The sequence below is a fragment of the Bidens hawaiensis genome, unplaced genomic scaffold, assembly GCF_021521415.1.
Source record: "Bidens hawaiensis isolate Kalapana, Puna unplaced genomic scaffold, B.hawaiensis_p1.1 tig00067222_1, whole genome shotgun sequence".
NCBI classification, from domain to species: Eukaryota; Viridiplantae; Streptophyta; class Magnoliopsida; order Asterales; family Asteraceae; genus Bidens; species Bidens hawaiensis.
The window spans coordinates 20,759-40,973 of record NW_027501913.1 but is presented as its reverse complement, the minus strand read 5'-3'; the positions used below and the strand labels follow the sequence as shown (position 1 = coordinate 40,973).

The following is a 20,215-nucleotide window of genomic DNA, read 5'->3' as shown; positions in this document are numbered from 1 at the left end:
ATGCCACCAGGTGTGCCAGTCTTCCATCATTGACGAATGCTTCAATAATATCCTTCAAGGATGTACACTCTTCCGTACCATGACCTTTTGTCCCGTGGAAGTCACAGGATTTGCTCTGATCCGCATTAGGTCGGTGCCGGATCACTGGAGCTTTTGGCCACGGTAGCTTTTCAGTGGCAAATATCTCCGTGACGCTTTTGGTGAGTGGCGTCCACCGGTGCTTTTGGCTTGAAGGGTGTGTGTGATTTCTTCCGCCAACAAGAGGGCGAGAGCTGGATGAGGTGTCAAAGTTTACCCTTGACTGCCAGATACCTAGCTTCCTCTTTTTGTTCTGCCGGGCGATCCGGACATTGTTCTCTCTTGTCCTCTGCGTGTAGAGGTGTGTACTCTGGGGAAGGTCCCTTCCCAGTTGCTTCTCCATCTCGGCAAAGCGCTTGGCCGCCGTCATGATGGCATCCCATGTTGATGGCATGCCATCCTTACCCGTCAATGTGCGGATAAGCTCCGGGTATTCGGCGCCTTGGATGAAAGCGGCGCGAACAAGATCTTCACTTACGTTGCCGAGACTTAGCTTTTTGGAGTTGAAGCGGGTGATGAAGTCTAATAAAGATTCATCCTCCTCTCTAACGCAGTTGAGGATCGTCCACTGTTCCTCTGTGTATTTCCTCTGTTGGCTGAAGTGCTGGCTGAACTTGTTCTGAAAGTCCGCCCAGTCATATATGTGGTGGACCGGTAAACGATCGAACCATGCCCTGGCCGCTCCAACCAGAGTCATCTGGAACATATAACACCACGTGGGTTCCGTCCAGTTACTGACGGTTGCCCCCGCAATGAATCTGTTCAAGTGGTCGTCTGGGTCGGATAGACCATCATAAGTGCCAATGTTAGACATTTGTTTGGCACTTCTCGGGGCGATTGCTTCCGCAATGTCCCTTGCAAACTTTGACTTTCCTGCATTTGTAGCAGTTGGCCTAAAGGTTTTTGAGAAGTCACGCGGGTTTCTCTCCGCATTTGTTGGTTTAAAAGCTTCCCCAAAATTCCTTTTTGGCTGGAAGTCCGTTTCCTTACGCTTCCCTTTCGCCTTATGGCGAGGGTTTGCGTCGGTATCGGATTCTTCTCTCTCCTCGTCTGAGTACTCGCACTCGCTGTTCATATTGAGCTGTTGGCGAGTACTGCCGAATTCGTCAGCCTGTTGAACTGAACGCAAGCGTTCATCCAATTCAGCTTGGAACTCTCTTTGACGTGCTTCGGCCCACGCCTTCACTTGATCTAGTGTTTGGCGAGGGGCCCTCGTTCGTTTTTCCAACTGGGCATCAGTGAACCCCAGTGGAATATTTACTGCACTTGCCCCGGCTTGGGTAGTCGGGGTAGTGTTCGTAAGATTTGTATAACCGCCGGTGTTCCCCCCAGTTGCTGGGGTTGTGGTTACCGGGGTTTCTTGGTCGGTTACTGGCCTTGGGACCGGAGTAACGTTAACCATTTCTTCAGAAATTTTGAAAAAACTAAATTAGTTCTAGCTTTTATGCACGGATGGCGCCAATGAAGAAACACTAAGTGAACCCACAGGCAGATTATAGATAATCTGGGGGTTAAGTAATGTTTCCCACGGATGAGGTCTAGCAGAGAAGGTTGTTCTTCTGGAGACCTGCAAAACAGACACCGTAAGCTCGTCACTGAGAAGGGGGGGTTCCTCCTTGTGACCACCCTCCGGCGTGAGAATCAGACTAGATTGCTCTGAATATAAGTGTATATTAAGAGATTGCTAGATAAGATTGAGATATCAGATGATGTCCTTACCATTCCAATGCGTTGGAGTATTTATAGCCGAAGGTAGGTTTCCAAGCAGGTACAGCAGGCTGAATAGTATTCCTGTTCTACCAACAGTGGACTACGCACAGGCCATGCTGGTTGGTGGATAGGTTACGGCCAACAGTAATAAGGTCGGCTGTATATTGTTCCACCAACTGTAGGCTGCGCACGTCCCATCATAAGGGTTGGTGAGTAGGCAGCGGCTAATAGTGACAAACAGTACTAGAGGGTGCTCCTCCTCGTATTGTTGTCGGTGAGCTGTCACCCTGTGATTAGTTCATGGGCTGCTCTGGTCAAATTGTCTGTTCCGCCCATACCTTAGTAGGTATAGTGCGAAAGACCTTCCAGAAGCATACGGACTGGCTCATCTAGGCGGGAGTATTCCCGCCTTGCTCATTCCTTCATGTGACTACTGAAGTAACGAATGCCTTGTGCGTGTAGCCTTGCTGTTAGTGCGGGTAGCCTTCCCTGATGGCTTGTATCCGCAGCTGCGGGAACAGGCGGGGTACTTCACCATTGGGAGGCTTTCCCTGCGGGTACAGCTGGCGTACTGCGCGTAAGGTTCTTTGAGCATGGTGGGTCCTGCTGGAGCAGTTGGTCATTGCGCAGACGTCCCTGTTCAAGGTGAGTCTTGCGGGTCCAACTGGACTCTGCTGGGACCTACCTCTTCAAATACCATTATCTTAGAAAATGTTCATTGCTAAACTCAAAACGGTTACAATAAAGTGGCAGGTAACGGGCAACAAATTAACAATACTAAACAAGTTAGTTGAAAATGCATAGAGGGTATATCCTATCGATACTTGTTCTTATATGTAGTTCTTCCAGTTATGTGGACCTGAAAATACCACACAACTCAATCATTTTCTTCCTGTTATTCATGCAACAAGTCGCTCAAGTAAAATGTTATAGCTTACCTGAAATATTGTTCCAAGTTTCTTCATTCCTATCGCGCGTAGCTTTACCTCCTCTTTTGAAACACTAGGATCTCTGAGCACCTGAAAAATAATCAGGTTTGTAATGGGTCAAAAATTACTAAACCATGAAAATAACCAGAAAAAGAAAAAAAAAACAGAACCGTTCGGTTTTGGTTTTTTATTTTCTGGAAATCGAAAAAACTACTTAAATTTTTAATAAATTTTTATTTTTAAATGTTAAGTAATTATAAATATTTAACGAATGGCTTGGCCTAAATAATTTAGGCTGTGTAATTATAAATTAATCATTAACTAACATAAAATTTTTGCGCCCAAAGTTTCATGCCCAAAAATGATTACTTTGGGCCAATTTTTCCGGCCCAACTGGTAAAGCCGTACCAAACCTATCGTAAAAACAGAATAACCGAATTTCGGTTTTTGGTTCTGTTTGAGCCCAAAACTCACCCACGCAGACCCCTAGTGTCTGTTTTTTTTTATCTTTTTTTAAATAGTTAGTGTGCAAAAGATGACTACAACGTTATACTATTTCAATAACAGTTCTCTCTTTTAGAACAAAATTATACTTTAGACGGCTTTTGACATGTTTAACCTAATTGAGTGGTTTCTTTATAGTTAAGGTCTTTCTTTTACCCGTTCAACCTTAACCGGTTAGAGATAAAAGAAAATAGAACAAAACATTTGACCTGTTCATAAGTAAACAAGTTTAAATTGCCACAACTGATATTTTCTTCACTAGAGGACACATGAACTTACAGCTTGGCAGACATGCGATAAGGTTGTCTCAATATCTACAACATTAATCTGCCAAAGAGAATTAATAATTTGATCTTTCTTTTCTTCTATAGCTTTATTTATCTGCTCTTCCTTGGCTTCTGAATTATTCAACTTCTTCAACTCCTCCTGTATTTGTATCAAAGACACCGCAACTACATTCATAAAATAACACATATACAATACACTTCCTAAGGTTTACTTTCATTTATCAAAAATTGAAACATTTTTATTTATTCTAGTTTTATGAACATATAGAACCTTGAGAAGCTGCAACTTGTGACTTCATTTGATGACCTTTATCCCTCACCCATTCGGCTAAAAACGGGACCTTCATATAACGTTTATCTTTTCCAAGTTCTTTTGCAGCTTGTCTTCTGTATATATAGCCAATAGTATGTAACATAGCCTCACCAAAAGCTGAAATGTTTAGCAATCAGTATGTCATATAGCCACTGCAGCTAAGTCAAACATTGACTTTAAAAACACATACCGGCTTGTGAGAGCCCCTGAGCTTCTGATGTTGCCCATTTTAGAAATTCGGACGCTTGGCCTTCAACGAATGGTCGAAGGCGATTCTTTAGATTTGTTATGAGCTTTATTTCCCTTCCCTTTTGAAATTCCTATACAATATTCGGTTGAGCGAGAACATGAATAAATAAACTTGACTTTTTTAAATTACAAAGATAGTTTTAACTTTTTTATTCTTTGTTTCCAATAACTTCCATCAATCACTGGAGGACACGTGCTACATATCACTAATGGATTAGACCCTTGATTAAAATGGTAAATAGGTGAATAATGTATACCCTCATTCTCTCTTGGACTTTCATCCTGCGGATTTCAGGAACTTGTCCCTCTTCTTCAAGTTCAACTGATTGTACGGACGCCATATAAAGTTGTCCAATATAATCCTCAAACAAATCACTACCAAACAGCATACCAAAAACAGCTGCAGGATCTACCATTGTATCACTACAAACAAATTACCAGAAATAATAATAATAATAATAATAATAACAACAATGATAACAATTCTTGATGTAAAAAGATGACGTGTCACACTTACTCCGCTACACCTGACTTCCCATTTTTATCATACGCTTCACGCTTCTCAGGGTCACTTAGAACCTGATAAGCCTCTCCAAGAACCTTCAAGCATACAAATCATATAAATACACGACATGTATTAGTAAATGATGTGTTAAGTTAACAGCACCTGAAAATTACGGACAGCTTTCGGGTCCCCTGGATTTTTATCAGGATGAACTATCCTTGCCTTTAAAAACATTATAAAACGTTACTAATGATATTTTTGAACATATTTTTATGTAACAGCATATCTTTAAAAAAAGAACAAGGAAACTTACTTTGACATAATAAGCCTTTTTAATATCCGATGCTGATGCATCGGAACTGACTCCCAAGATGTCATAATATTCTGTATCTTTCGGCATAGTTTAGCAACCACCGCTCTTGCAAGACTGGTAAAAGAACAAAAATAACCTCATAGTTACAGATTTGAGCTGCAAAATGACCTATATTTTTGCAAAATGCAAGCAAAGAGTTCAGTTTTATAAAATTTGTGATACAGTATCAGGGGCTTTATTGTAATTAGGTAATATCATAGGGGTTTAAGTGTAAATATGTTAACGTGTACTTAAACACTATGAACCCTAATGAGAGATCAGCTATGATTTAGTTTGGAGTAATCCATCTTTCTCTCTATCAAATTCTATTTTCCTAATCTGCACGTAACAATTTGGAAAGTTTTAATAAAACTGAAACTATATTGTGAATAAATTAATTTTCACTCCTTGAGTCACATTGACAAATTTGTATTGAAAATTTACCTTTCTTATCAATTTCTTCTTTGTATAATCATCCTAACGTGCCTAGGAGATAAAAATCGATCGATAAACAAACTTTGTAGCCAGAATTGTTCTGGATTAATAATTACCATAATAATGATGGAATCCTTAAGAAATTTTGATGTAATTAAATTCCTCTAATCATGGGTTTTTTTCGATAGATAACGAAAAGAATTGCATCTAAAATCACAATGATAAACTGAAAACATGGAGTGAGAGAATGAAACTTACGATTTTGCGAATCATGACGAGGACGGATAACGAATCTGGAAATATTGAAAATCATCCATGATATGATAATATGATATTGTTCATTATACGCATTGTTCAAATGATTCGTTTTTTCTGTTACTATATGTGTTGTAAACAACGTCAATGACCCTTCAACTTATTCTATACTTTAGTTTTTGTCCCTTGACTTATAACATTGTAATGTTGTATTAACTGCTCTATATTAGATACTTAATAAAGTTTTCTCCTTGCATATCATGCAGGGTGGAAAAAAACGATTAATTTGAAACGAAATTTATCGACAAATTGGCGCTCAAATAACTTGCAAAAATTTATACCAGATGCTTTGTTTTTTATTCTTTCTTAAAACCAAAAGTTAAAGTTCCATTTCCGTTTCATCCCCTAACCAAACTATGGATTATATAACCTTTTCGAATTTTAAGTAACATATGTGAAGATAAAAAATCTAGGTCCGAATATGTAACATATAAACATAAATTAACAAGTTATTAACAAAAATATTTTAAACCTAAATGCAAAACCAAAACCGACCCATAACTAAATCCGGCTTATACATCAAACATTCAAACCGAAAACAATCAGCCCAAACAAACACATACACATACGCATGCACATACAGAACCCTAATATCACTAGTTTATTAGGTCCGGTTGATGTTTCTACTTTAATTTTTCAATGACGCCAAAAACTAAGCTATGCTTAAGGTGACTTAAATATGAAATAATTCAAAGTATATGGGATTATTCAATACAAAACCAATTTTAAGTAAATAATTAAAAAAACCCCACAACTCTTCACACATATTATAACTACAATACATAAATCAGTTATGTACCGCACAATGCACTCGCTCTCTCCTGCTATGTTTTATCAGCACCATGTGCATATACTTATGGGGCAATCATGATTATTTACATAAAAATAATTCAATATTGTACAGAACTATATTTATGCATGCAAATATAACCATCTAAAATCTTTCATATCACTTGGTTGTACAAATCAAAAATCAAAATGTCTAAAAACGTTTAATATATATTAAAAAAAAGCTCTGTTTTGGATCATAAAAACTTGACAATATCTCATTATGATAATTTCCATTTCCATTTCCATTTCCATTTACACTACAAGATCTCATCATGAATTAAAGTCAAGATCACACTGCATGTCAAACCCTCAGAAGTCAACTTCACCTATAACATTATATCATCAAAACCATGTGCCCCAAATCTGCATCAACACATTTAACTAATTATTAAAGAACCGTACAATAAATTAAAAACAGCAAGAAATACATAGAAGTCTCATATTAGGTGACATACCACTGCTGAATCTTCCTGAATTCAGTTAACACCGGATATATATTCTCAAACGCGGTGTAGGTTTCATCTCTAACCTGAAATTGCATATCAAACAATAATTTAAAAACATTTTTTTTCTACAGTTCCCATATAACTTAAAACGTTGAAAAAAGGCCGGCCATACCTTCGCGCCTGTTAACACAATTTTCCCTGAAACAAATATCAGCAGAACGATCTTCGGTTGTTTCATCCTATAAATCAATCCTGGGAACAGTTCTGGTTCATACTATGTATACCAACCACCAAGAAAAACATTAGTTCGGTCAAACGAGTCATCTTTAGTATGGTTCACTTTGTACAACTTTTTATTTATCATACTGATATTTAATGCATTAATAACGAAGAGGAAATCAACATTGGTACACTAATATTCCAAATATACATACAAAACAATTTGGGAGGTGGTATGCATTACAATCAGACGTTGGTTGACTTTCACCTATTTGACTTGTTTCCCTTTTAGCAACTTTTTAATGAACTTACGCTTGAAAAAGCACCATGAGAGTATGCAAGGCCTTCAAGTCTAATTGGAAATTTGACATCACACGAGCCGACAATATTTTGTATTTTAAAGTCCTACAAACCAAGAAAAAATATTATATTTAAAATAAAAAAGGCGTATAATTGATACTTAGATAACAAAAGGATAATAAGAAAATTACAAGATTACCTTGAATTTAGCCGGGAAGCCAAGTTTTTGAATAATCCGAGCATACTGAAAAAATAACATAATGCGTAAGAACATAACAAACTACATGGAATAAATGATTAATGTTTTAGTCTTCAAGTACCTTTCGTGCTGCCAGTTTTGATTGCTGTTCACTCTTTGCTCCTGTGCAAACCTGGAGCAATTACCATTTTTGTATGTTAGCACTCAAGTTTAAATCTTTGACTCTTTATTAGTCTGAGTCAACGTATGATAATAAGCAATATCAAATTTACAGAATGTTTTTAACCAAAGTAGATGCAAAATTTCTGTTTTGGTAAGTTTTAAAAAAAACTTACCATCTTCCCAGAAGCAAAGATTAAAGCAGTTGTTTTAGGTTCTCTTATCCTCATGATAACAGCAGCAAAACGCTGAACAACATTAACAAAAAAGGGTACTATAAATAAACAATTTTTTTTTAAATATTTAACTAAAAAGCTGCATTTATTCAGGGATAAAGAAAAGAATACCTTGGGATTATATTCTGCATTACGTGCTTGTAGAGCAATGGCTTTAAGGTCTAGTTTGCAATCAAGATTGACCGTGGATACAATGTTCCTATAAGTACAGACAAGCTGATTATTAGCAGTGTGCTCAAGAAGGATGTTTTTTTTTTCATTTTGGTTATTGTATATTTGTATGCACAGAAGAAATGCGTTTGTTGGTTCAAAATGTTGCGAAGAAAAACAAAGCATACAAAAACGACAAAAGTAGACATTAAATGCAACAACACGTTATAAGAATTGAATTATAAAAAGACAAAAAAAAGGCCACAAATGAAAATGTATAATAGTTCGTTATAGGAATTAAATTCAATATGCCAATTTATAACTGATAGTTGACCACTCCATCTAGTAGCCAAAGTTAGCCAAATACTCAAAAGACCAACCCTTTTCAATAGGAATGTAAATGAGCCAACCCACTCGTGAGCAACTCAAGTATGGCTCGATAAAGCTCGAATTAAGCCACGCTTTAACGAGCTCGAGCTTTCAAATAAGCTTGTTTAATAAGCAAGCCCGATCCCGAGCTTTACTTATTGAGCTCGAGATGGCTCAATAGCCGAAACCAGCCTGTTATTTATATTCAAAATAATGATAAATATCATTAACATATATACCAATTTTATTTATAAATATATAGAAAAAAATTAAAAGTATACAAATAAAAGAAAAATAATAAACGAGGTGTGCCCAAACCGAGCATGAAATTGAAAGATACAATCACGACCCAAGCTCTAACTTTACAAACAAAGCTCGAAACGAGCAGAGGTTGAGCTTGAGCTCTCGTAAGTTGTAAGTTAAACGAGCCGAGCTCAAGCTTAGTCAGTTCGGCCCGTTTACACCGAACACCCTACTTTTTCTAACTCAACAAATGCACGCCAACTTAGCTTCCATAATTAGCCACTGTTAGCCAACTAACAAATTGCACATGAGACCACTCAAAAACTACAATCGCACATACACTAAAGTTTTCAAATTAATGACAAATTACATACACTACAAGAGCTGAACATCAACATAAATTAGCTGTTAATGATCACTACTCGTCACAGTCACGAGTTTTCCAACATATTTGCAGGTTCATAAACCCATGAACACACACAAAGTATATACGTGATGCCAACATTAATTAGCAGCTGTAAATGAACATTAATTAGCTTTAAAATCAACATTAATTAGCTGTAAATGATCACAACCAATCACAATAATATTTCCAACATACTTCACAGACATTAACACACACACGGCACCCACTCGATTACCCGATCATAAACGAACCGAAAAAACAACTTACTGAAGAATAGGAACAATTCCAGAAGGGTGTTTCGATAGATCGACCGGTTGACTACCACCTTCCAACACTTGATCAGCCATAAATCCCAAATCCTATAAACCCGTAAACAAAACCGTAAGAATACTAAATACGAAAAACCCAGCTCACTAAAGTTCAATTTCATCATTTCACCACATTTCCCCAATATAGATCTATAAATTAAACTTAGGGTTTCATAAATCTTTTAAATTGGTTTCACATATTCAAAATTAACACACCAATCATGCTCGAATCACTTAGACTTATATAAAAACCGATAGATCGGGTCCCAATTTCACCTTTTTGAAACAAAATCAAAATTAGGGTTTCATAAATTTTAAAATTAGTTACACTGATTCAAAATTAACACACCAATCAAGCTCAAATCACAAAGATTAATATAAAAATTGATAGATAGGGTTCCAAGTTCACCTTTTGTGAAGCGAAGTTGAAATTAGGGTTTCTCGGATCGTTAAAACGAATTGGGGATGTAAAAACGGGTACAGAGAAGGAATTGATGCAATTAGACAAAAGGGCGGTAAAGATTTGAAAAAAAAGATCTTTTATATGATGATTTTATAGCTTTGTGTTGAGAGGAATTTGGGAACAAAGGGTGAGAAATGAGGTGAAAGGTGAAGGAGTCGTCGTCAAGGATATTGGGGTGTTTATACGATTCCGGAAATGCCCTTGATGTGTGAGTGTGGTGTGGGGGTAGGATTGTAATTTGGGTGACGGGTTGGATGTGAGTGTTGGTGAAGGACCAATTGTAGGGTTACACGTCGGTAGAGAGCTACTGTGAGTTGTGATGGTTGATTGGGCTAAATGGCCTGTTTATGGTTTGATGCTGGGCTTTCTTTGTTGAGAAATTGGTGATTGGGCCAGCACATCCAATTATCCAAATTGTTTGGTGAAATCATGGTTCACAATTATTGCTTCATGCAAATTTAGTTTTTGTGAATCATGTGATGTGACTATTCAAATCTAAGAATTCTCCACTATTTTCAAAATCAAATTATGAAAATAAATAGATTCGAAGAGACCAAAGAAATATTGCATCAGACTATTTTTGTTCTTTCAAAAATCTTACTCAAATACAACATTGAGTTAGAATCTCACTCTAGCTACATGAGAACCAGGAATGGAGAGCTCCTCTCTCCTCTTTTCTAACGGTTTTTAAGCTGAATCAAAACTTATTTTGAAATCAGTTTAGATGAAATCAGTTTTGTTGTCTTATTTGCTTTTTTGTAATATATATATATATAATTATTTTTAAAAATAATAGAGTTTAATGAAAAAATATTACATAAGTGCCTCCACATTCCTCATCCCTTATGTGTTTTTTTTGTAATATAAATTGAAGTGAAATGTAGAGATAGTAAGAGGGAACAATGATGCTTATATTTATATAAGCATATTCATTTTCAAATAATAAAATAAAAAATTCTTAAAAGATCGATAATGGTAATCCTTGATTAATAGCCTCAAACTTTATAAGATTTTTAATTTTAAAAGAGTTGTTTACACTATTATTATTATTATTTTAATTTGTTTTGCCCCCGTTGGTTTTTTCACCCATTTTTAACCCAATTCACTAATTATGGCTAGAAAAAATGTATATATATATATATATATATATATACATATTCTAATAAAGTAAAATAATTGTGACACATGTCAATTTGTGGTTAATCCTCACAATGTTTTTCCTTCCAAAACTAATATATGGTATATATCAATAATTATTCACTTTTCTTTTATACTCCATTTATATTATATCTAATTAAATTATTCACTTTTTTTAAACTATATTTGTATTATATCTATATACACTTTTATACAAATAAATATTTACATATTATAATAATGTACATTGTTAGAATATATTCCATCAACAGAAGAGAAATGATTTTGATGGGAATTTGATAGTGAAAATTAACCTCAGAATGTCATGTGTTCAGAATTATTTTTTTATTAATATAGGTAGATAAGACTGTTGTAATAGTTGAACAACAATGTGTTTATAAAATCAACATAAAAACTGCTCAAAAAGAAAAATCTGATGTCTTTTTTGTCTATGGTCTGGTATGAAATGTATAGTATTTTTGTGAAAGATTTTAGCTTCATTATTATATACCGATGGTAGAACAACTCATTCTTAATTTAAAATTCAAATATATTTGATGACATAAAACATTTATTTGTAATACATTTTTTCTACATAATATAAAAAGATTTAATTATATTTTTTTTATTTGTTTTAAGTTATTCATTGTAATTTATACATTAATTTATCCCGTGTAACACACGGGTTTCTAAAGCTAGTATATATATATATATAAAGAGAGAGAGAGAGAGAGAGAGAGAGAGCAAAGTTATAAAAAAAAGTATATTTTTCCTAAGAAATGTAGAAATTATGTGTTTTCATCATTAGATATAATAAAACACACCGCACAATAAACACACCGCAACTAAAATAGAACACACCGCACAATAAACACACTTTCCATATCCATTGTCAGATCAACATATTTAACGCACCAGATTACTTCTTACACTTCTTTGACACACTTAATTTCTTATTTTAACTCCACCATATATATATATATATATATATATATAACTTATTTTTAAACTTATTTCAGGCTCTTACCAAAATCGTGCCTTAGACGCTGACTGAGCCCTGTATAGAATCTCAGATGGCCTTGCATCACAGTATCCACAAAGGAATAAAACTTGTGTTACGGGTAGTACTAAGCATAATTCGGTTCAAACTAATAGGTGTATATAACTTTATTACTACGGATTTAAAATATTTAAGTCTTATTAGTAAGCTCTCAAATTTCTCAAATTTTTCCCGATCACGATTCAATGTAAGTGTTTGATCTAACCTATTTTCAACTCCTAGCGAAGAAAATTTTTAGAATCCACGCAAGTTTGTCAATCAGTCAAAGTCCTCATAAATTGTTTATAAAACGTGATGCTTCTAAACCTTTCAACATCCATCCATTATATAAAAGAATATTTGCTTTTGAAGTCATTGCATCACACATTTTTATATTTAATATCTCCTACTACTAAAAAATAAAAATAGAAAATAACTTCTTAGATTACATTTACCAAGTTTCTTTGTTGCTTGCATTTTTACGTCCTAATATTTGTGTTTATGTTATAATTTTCTTCAGATTAATGATAATTTAATTCTTAAATATCATAATAGACAATAGAACTGGACATAACAAGTTAGACACGAAAGGTTAGATATGACACAATTACCAAAGCTGTTAGACACGAACATGGAACGATAACAAATCGTGCGATTTTTTGTAAACACAAACCGGTTTAAAAACAGGTTAAATGATATGATATGACGTGTTTTAGGACATGATACACAAACTATATGTCTAAATGTAAGTTAACAAAATACAAACACATGCAGTATGTATACATTTATACGCACCGATGTGTGTTCCTTATCAAAATCATCAATAAAAAGTGATGCACATCGAACCTACAAAACGCAATAACATATACACACATGATGCTCTTTTAACCTTCAAGTCCTTCTTCCCTAAGATGTTTTGTAAATCGCTCAAGAACCTCAAGGCTCAAGGTAAATTTAGCTCACAATTGGAGAATCATCCATCGACTTTGATTACAGTTGGAGAACCGTGGACTATTTTATGAATCGTGATTAAGGGACTGAGGTTTTGATAGAGATTGAAGACGAAGATGACTAGGGTTAAGGTCTAAAAAAGCTTGAAATAGGTTTGTGGACTAAAGATTTGTGAAACATGGTTCATAAAAAATATATATAAGCTTAAATGGTTAACATGTATTTAATCTGTTTATGTTTATACACGAGGTTAATTATGTCTTAAACATGTTAACTTGCTGGACTTAACCCCAAATTTGTTTAGCTCTATATCATCTTACAATACTAATAAACAAAAATAATGATGCCTAGGTGTCTTAACCACATTCATTCCTAGATTAAAATTCTATACTAATCTTCTAATCTTTCTTCTCCTTAATCCATGCTATCCATGGGTCATTGGTGAAAATGGTTTGACCCATGAGTTATATCTCAAGATATAATGCATACATTAATAATTATTTACAATAATATAAAACCTAAAACATAATTTTGCTCAATGTATACATTACTTTTTATTAAAGATGTCAACACATGTTTTAACAATAAAGACTCATGAATTTAGTTTGAATTATGCGAGACTTCTCACTTCATATATATATAAATTTTTAATTATGCTATTTAATTTAAATTTTCAATTAATGCGATTATCAATTTTGTATCTTTAATTTAAAATTATAAACACAGTCATTCTAAAATAAACTTTTAAGCATTGAAACAACGATCAGTTATACCTAAAGAAATTTGGAGTCCTGTAATTTAGATTTTTTGTAAAAAGTTATAAAACCGAATTCTTTGTTTTTTGGAAACTGTAAAAATTCGTTTTTTTTATTTCATAAACATTTATTACATAATCAATTTCAATAAAACAAATCTTATGTTACTCTACTAATAAAACAAAATGTTCATGCTTAGGTGTCAAACCTACATTAACTCATAGCCTAATTTTTCATCATAATTCATAATATCTCATATCATTCATCCTAACTATCCATTAGCAAAACCATTTCAATTGGGTTATAGAATCGTTAGATGGATTTTATTAACTATTTAAAGGTGTATAAATGTCACGTTTATAGTCACCATTCAAGAATAATTGATGCTAAATATAATCAATTATTAGGTTGGTTGTGGCTTTTCAACGTTGCATAAAGTATATATTTAGATGTGCATATATATAATCTGATGACATTATACTATAGATTATTGTTTATATGCACATTGATCATCATCTTTAAACATTGTTACACGAAAAATTACATTAAGTTCATGTTATCCACCATGTGTAGTACGAAACATGAAGAAGATACATTTTATAAGTCGTGAAACGTGAAAAATTTATAATTCATAAATTGTTTACTTTGTCTAATACATTAATTTACATGGTAAATGAGACCTTAAAATGATGTTTACAAATTTGAAAATACTTCTTTGTATATGTTGCGCTTAATGTGAAGACACCTTTTGGACATGCAATCCTATTACCAAATTGTGTTTGTCACATTTCAGACTACAATTGTATCACATGTTTCGTTCTGATCTGACATAAGACAATCATCGAATACGTATGGATCATTTTTTTTTAATGGTGACTTTGGTTCATTTCAAAACAACTTTAATAAAAACTAATATAGCCTCAAAGGCCTGTATAGGCACTTGCATTTATAGCAACTTGGTTTATCATCATCACTAAATATTTTAGATTTATTATATGGTATGTTAAGCTACACGCAATTTCAATAATGAAAAGTATTTTAAGAATCACAATTAAAATATCATACATGATTTTTTAATTTATTTTTACCTTTCATTTTGTTTACATTTTAAAATAACAGAACTTATTTATTTTTATTATTTGATAAATCTCGTGTAATACACGGGTTCAAAAGCTAGTTATTATATTAAATTGTCAATGTCATAAACTATCATCGTGGAACACACTGTAGCTACTTAACAAGACAAGACCACGTTAGTTGCCACAATATTACATTCGCCCCATTTATAAAACTATTAAAAAGCCACTTTTGTTTTTATGGGTTTTCGTGTTACTCGAAACCACACGTGGGCCATTAGATGTTTAGTGCGCACACATGCACGAGAAATAAAGACATTTAACTATTTAAGTAATATGAAAACAATTTCCTATTCAATTTAGCATGTAACTCTTTTATTTAAAAATTAGCTTTAAAGCCCGTGTAACATACTAAAAATTAGCTTTAAAGCCCGTGTAACATACGAGATGATCTAAATAATAAAATTACAAATAAAACAAAATAGAAAAATGTATTACATCTATGCTTGTATCATTATACATAAATGATTTTATTTATATCACAAAATGATTTTTTCTAACAAAAAAGAACTTAATAAAAAAATAATATATGTGAAAAAACATATCCAAGAACACTTCACGTATTGTAAACTAGCTTTAGAACCCGAGTAATACACGGGATTTGTCAAACATTAAAATAAATAAGATAAGTTATTTGAAAGAAAGAAACAAAATTAAAGGTTGAGATATATATTACGAACAATAAGAAGTTTAATGTATAAAATTAACAAATTTGAAGAAATCTTTTTAAGTTACGGTGGGTGATTTAATGAACTTTTGAAAACCGTCAACTGATGGTCGGTTTTGACTAATGATATTTTTAAACCCATCATAACCGAACCACTCCATTTATTTAATTGTGAGTCAAGAATTAGGGGTTCAAAAACTTGAACTATTGCATGAGTGGGAGATTTTGTGACTCTTTGGCTTCATACAATGATCCATAACATATCTCTACATCTGTTGTGCTGATTATATTAGTGGTTCCATGTTTATCTTCATAGTCAATATATCTAATCAAGTTAATATTAATTTGCCATATTCCATAATTTTCAAACATCAATTGATTCCAATAAGATATTATCAAAAATATCAATTAGATGTAATTCATAATCAATGACGTTGAGGGAGTGGATGTTACAGCTTGCCTTATTCACTATTTTATGTATGTTAAGTTTTTTTTATTATAATCTAACTATCAAAACTGATGTACACCTGAATTGCAACTTGGATTATTCACTGTGTTAAGGTTTCTATCAAATCTTGTTTTGTTTCTAATTACAATGTTTTGGTCACAGTTAACCGACTGCTACAACCTACAAAACCGATTAACTGAAACCGCCATAACGGATTGGTTGTGGTTATCTATTAACCTATATATCGGTTATGGTTATGGGTTTAGCCAAAACCACCTCAAATAGACTCATGCACACCCCTAGATAAGTATAGAAGAATATCGATGTGTTACATAGATGCATATATGTAATGGATCCAGATCCAAAATTTGCATTGAACCTAGGATAAAATCAATCTATTGAAGTTAACTAAAATTGAATGGTGGATAAGTTTGGAATGCATTCAAATTTCGAGAATGATTTATGAATTACTTTTGATTGATTTAGAGCATTCTCGTTCCTTCCCGTATATTCAAATCCAAAATTACATTCAAAATCATTGTATTTTCTCTTATCTATTCAATTAAATAATATTTTTTACACATTTATCATTACCTTTTCGTTTTCCTCTACCCAACTATTTTCAAAAAGGTGGCAACTCTAGAGAATAGTATTAGTAACCAAGTTTTGAAACTGTTCCAATCAGGTTACTCATAAAATCTTTTGTTCCAATCAGGTCACTAAAGTTTTCTTTTTGTTCTAATCCTATATATTTTACCTAGATAACAGGTCATGTAGGTTTTTTACTATTATTAAATAGTTTTACATTGCAAAATATATTTTAAAAGTTAAGAAAAATAATTTTTAAATTGCGTAAAATTGAAAAAAAAAAAGAAAAATTGCAAAAACTAATTTTTTTTTGTTTTTTTTACAATTAACTTTTTTTCCTTAATTTTTACTAATTTTTTCAATTTTTAAAAAAATAGTTTGCAATGTTCAACTATTTAAAAATAACAAAAAGACATGCTATCTAAGTAAAATATATTGGATTGGAACAAAAAAGAAACTTTGGTGACTTGATTGAAACAAAAGATTTTATAAGTGACTTGATTGGAACAATTTCAAAATTTGGTAATTATTCTATAGATAATACCTTCATAAAATATTAAAAAATTTATTGAGTACTACATAACTTTTCAAAATATATTTAAAAATCACAATATTTTTTCACTTTTTCACTTACAACACCTTAAAATATTCTCTATATTATAAAAACTTTACTAACATAATATAGTGAATGGACTGAGGATGCTATTACAAATTAAATACCAGAAGCAAGCCTACAAAATTGTCCGCCACCTTATTTAACAACAAAATAAATCAAATTCAAGATCAAGATGATTTTTTATTAAATTAGATCCATAATTTACTCACATATCCTTTTTCCTCGTTCAAAATATATTAAAACTGCCCAATAATTATAGGAAATTTTGCCATCACTATTGTGATGGGGTGGTAAGGTGATTAAAGTGCTAAATAGGAGGTCAGTGGTTTAAACTCCACAGTGTACAAATATTTAGTCGTTAAAAAAATAGAAAATTTTGTTGTGTTTTTTATTTAGATGAGTTATTTGATGTTATTTTTTACTTAGATGAAAATATTAATATATTGATAAGAAAGAAATTAGTGGGTTTCAGAAATCTTACTTTCGATATAATTTTAGGGTCATTTTAAATAAAGTATTTTCTATATTTATTACTGGAATGTAAATTTAGAAAATGAAAGATAGAAACTTTTTTTTTGTGTGTTTATGGGTAATTCTACTCAATTAATTATTTGATCACTTTCATATATACGTAACCTATTTTTGATAACCTTTCTAAAAATAAGTACACTATTTTTGAAAACCTTGGTATTAAAAAATCAATTAACCATTTAAAATATTTTTTACATGGGTTTTTTATTTTTACTTGATATCCTAAATAAAAATTTATTTTAAACCAAATATTATTATTTTAGGAGGGAAAAAATGGTTAGGAATCAATATGGGATTGACATGTAGCAACCAGTATTTTCTTTTATTAGTAAAGTAAGATTTCATTCTCAGTGTTATATATATATATGTATAATTGAGAAAATTTTGGTTATGAACCAATTTCGGAAAATATTTTTCATATAATAATTGTTTTTAGCTACACCATGAAAAGAATTTTGATAAGTTTGAGGGGCTTCTCGACCTTTTGCCATAATGACAATAAAAAAAATAACATGTTAACTTGTTCAATATTGTAAATTTTTTTCTTCATTTGAGCATAATTTTGTATGACATGTTTCACATACAACATTCTAATCATTATGACACGAATGTTTCAAACTTGATAAAAGTTTGAAGCATTGATAGGCCTTGAGGTGGCATGCCGAAAGTGTTTGTAATTTTTTCTTAAATTTTAATAATTATGGGAAAAATACTCAATGTGCAAAATCTTGAATCTTTTAAATGTGATTGAGTTTCGAATTCATTTTTAGTGACATTTTTTAAAATAGTCAAAATATACAGGATTTTGCACATTAAGTATTCGACCTCTATGGCTCTATGGAAGAGAATATCATTTAACACCACAAAATATCATTAGACTAAATACCTTTTGATATTTTTTGAGGGACCAAAATATATATAATTTTTATACTTGCTTAGTTGCTTGAAACTTTGGCCCACCAGATCGAAGATGAATTTAGCTTTCAAGGTTCATTTCTTTTTCTACTAATATGTCATGCTAAATGTCACAAGTGAAAAACTTAAAAATGCAGCATTTACGGTTAGAGGAGTTTTCAAAGTTCTTCCTCATTATTGCTTCGTGTGGGTTTTTATGTTTCCCTTATGACAATTTTCAAGTTAAATGTTATGAACGGTTTTGATCACTATAAATCAAATCCAAGCCATTGAAACTGTAAGATCACAGAATGCTCATCATCTTTCTCATTACTATCCTCCATATATATTTACAAGTATCACAATATATTAAGAGAGAATATCTCAACATATCAAATATGAGATGCTATGGAATCATTTAAATACATAAGTGATATTATTCCTATTATACCCCCGCAGTTGAAGCGGGAGGGGAGCGGATGCTGAGACTGAACCGGAAGTCTTCAAAGAGAGCCCGTGGTAAGCCTTTGGTGAAGATGTATGCGATATGGTGCCTTGTGGGTATGTGAAGAATCCGAACTCGACCATGTTGAACCTGTTCCCGCACAAAATGAATATCAAGTTCAATATGTTTAGTGCGTTGGTGTTGGACAGGGTTACCCGACAAGTAACTGGCGCTAATATTGTCACAATACACAAGAGTAGCGCGTGACAAAGGGTGTCATAGTTCCAAAAGAAGGTTTCGTAACCAACAAATATCAGCCACGACATTAGCAACACCCCGATATTCTGCTTCAGCGCTTGAGCGGGATATGGTGGGTTGACGTTTGGAGGACCATGATATGAGGTTGTCCCCGAAATACACGCAATAGCCCGAGGTGGAGCGACGAGTGTCCGGACACCCCGCCCAATCGGCGTCCGTATAGGCAAGCAATGAGAGACCCGTGGTCTTGTTTAGGGTTAATCCGAATGTAGCCGTGCCTTGGATATACCTATAACCCTTTTTAGTGCATCCCAATGATCGGACCGTGGTGCGTGCATGTGCATACATATTTGTTGCACGGCATAAGTAATGTCGGGTCAGGTGAAAGTGATGTATTGCAACGCACCAGCTAAACTTTTATAAAGGGTTGGGTTATCGAACACTGATGCGTGTGCGCGTATGGTATAAAATATAAAGGATGGAATGGGATATTTAAAGGGATGATTTGCTTTTGCAAAATATCGTGTTTTAAATTTATAAAAGTGATTTCTACAAAGACTAAACACACACAAAATAGGCAAGTGTACCTATCGTATATGTAGAATAGTATTGGTAAGAACCAAGTATCGATCCGTGGACACAAATGTTTCTAATAATAAATCGTTGTTTTACTTTAATCGAAGGTTTTAATCATTTTGGGGTTAATTTTTGAACTTTTTATAAAATGTAAATACTTATATATAA

The 20,215-nt window shown here is 33.0% G+C and overlaps 2 protein-coding genes across 3 annotated transcripts; both read right to left on the bottom strand.

The window, feature by feature from the left end:
• Positions 1–2,561: 2,561 nt before the first annotated feature.
• LOC143604887 (chaperone protein dnaJ 10-like) lies at positions 2,562–5,169 on the bottom strand. Its single transcript, XM_077081224.1, has 8 exons — positions 4,889–5,169; positions 4,738–4,797; positions 4,588–4,670; positions 4,328–4,493; positions 4,012–4,141; positions 3,780–3,938; positions 3,501–3,673; positions 2,562–2,807 (listed from the first exon to the last, which is right to left on the bottom strand). The coding sequence occupies exons 1-8, from the start codon at positions 4,973–4,975 to the stop codon at positions 2,688–2,690; spliced, it is 978 nt and encodes a 325-aa protein (XP_076937339.1). The 5' UTR covers positions 4,976–5,169; the 3' UTR covers positions 2,562–2,687.
• Positions 5,170–6,656: 1,487 nt separating this feature from the next.
• Positions 6,657–9,613, bottom strand: LOC143604885 (TATA-box-binding protein 2-like). Of its 2 annotated transcripts, XM_077081223.1 has the most exons (9): positions 9,503–9,613; positions 8,179–8,266; positions 8,008–8,079; positions 7,794–7,844; positions 7,673–7,717; positions 7,486–7,578; positions 7,127–7,228; positions 6,964–7,037; positions 6,657–6,871 (listed from the first exon to the last, which is right to left on the bottom strand). In XM_077081223.1, coding segments are annotated over exons 1-9 (606 nt in total). In that variant the 5' UTR covers positions 9,583–9,613; the 3' UTR covers positions 6,657–6,870. The 2 variants fall into 2 exon arrangements, with proteins under 2 accessions (XP_076937338.1, XP_076937337.1); XM_077081222.1 differs by having other exon boundaries at positions 6,964–7,228.
• Positions 9,614–20,215: the final 10,602 nt, after the last annotated feature.

What these genes read in the sequence shown, in the direction of transcription:
- LOC143604887 (XM_077081224.1), bottom strand. Translation starts at nt 4,975, where the DNA reads ATGCCGAAAGATACAGAATATTATGACATCTTGGGAGTCAGTTCCGAT. An exon ending in AAGCTGTCCGTAATTTTCAG is followed by an intron (nt 4,671 to 4,737) that starts GTGCTGTTAACT and finishes GTATGCTTGAAG; the next exon opens with GTTCTTGGAGAGGCTTATCA. An exon ending in TATCGCATGTCTGCCAAGCT is followed by an intron (nt 2,808 to 3,500) that starts GTAAGTTCATGT and finishes ATTATTTTTCAG; the next exon opens with GTGCTCAGAGATCCTAGTGT.
- LOC143604885 (XM_077081222.1), bottom strand. Translation starts at nt 9,582, where the DNA reads ATGGCTGATCAAGTGTTGGAAGGTGGTAGTCAACCGGTCGATCTATCG. An exon ending in TCTTTGCTTCTGGGAAGATG is followed by an intron (nt 7,845 to 8,007) that starts GTAAGTTTTTTT and finishes TAATTGCTCCAG; the next exon opens with GTTTGCACAGGAGCAAAGAG. An exon ending in GCTTCCCGGCTAAATTCAAG is followed by an intron (nt 7,579 to 7,672) that starts GTAATCTTGTAA and finishes CTTGGTTTGTAG; the next exon opens with GACTTTAAAATACAAAATAT.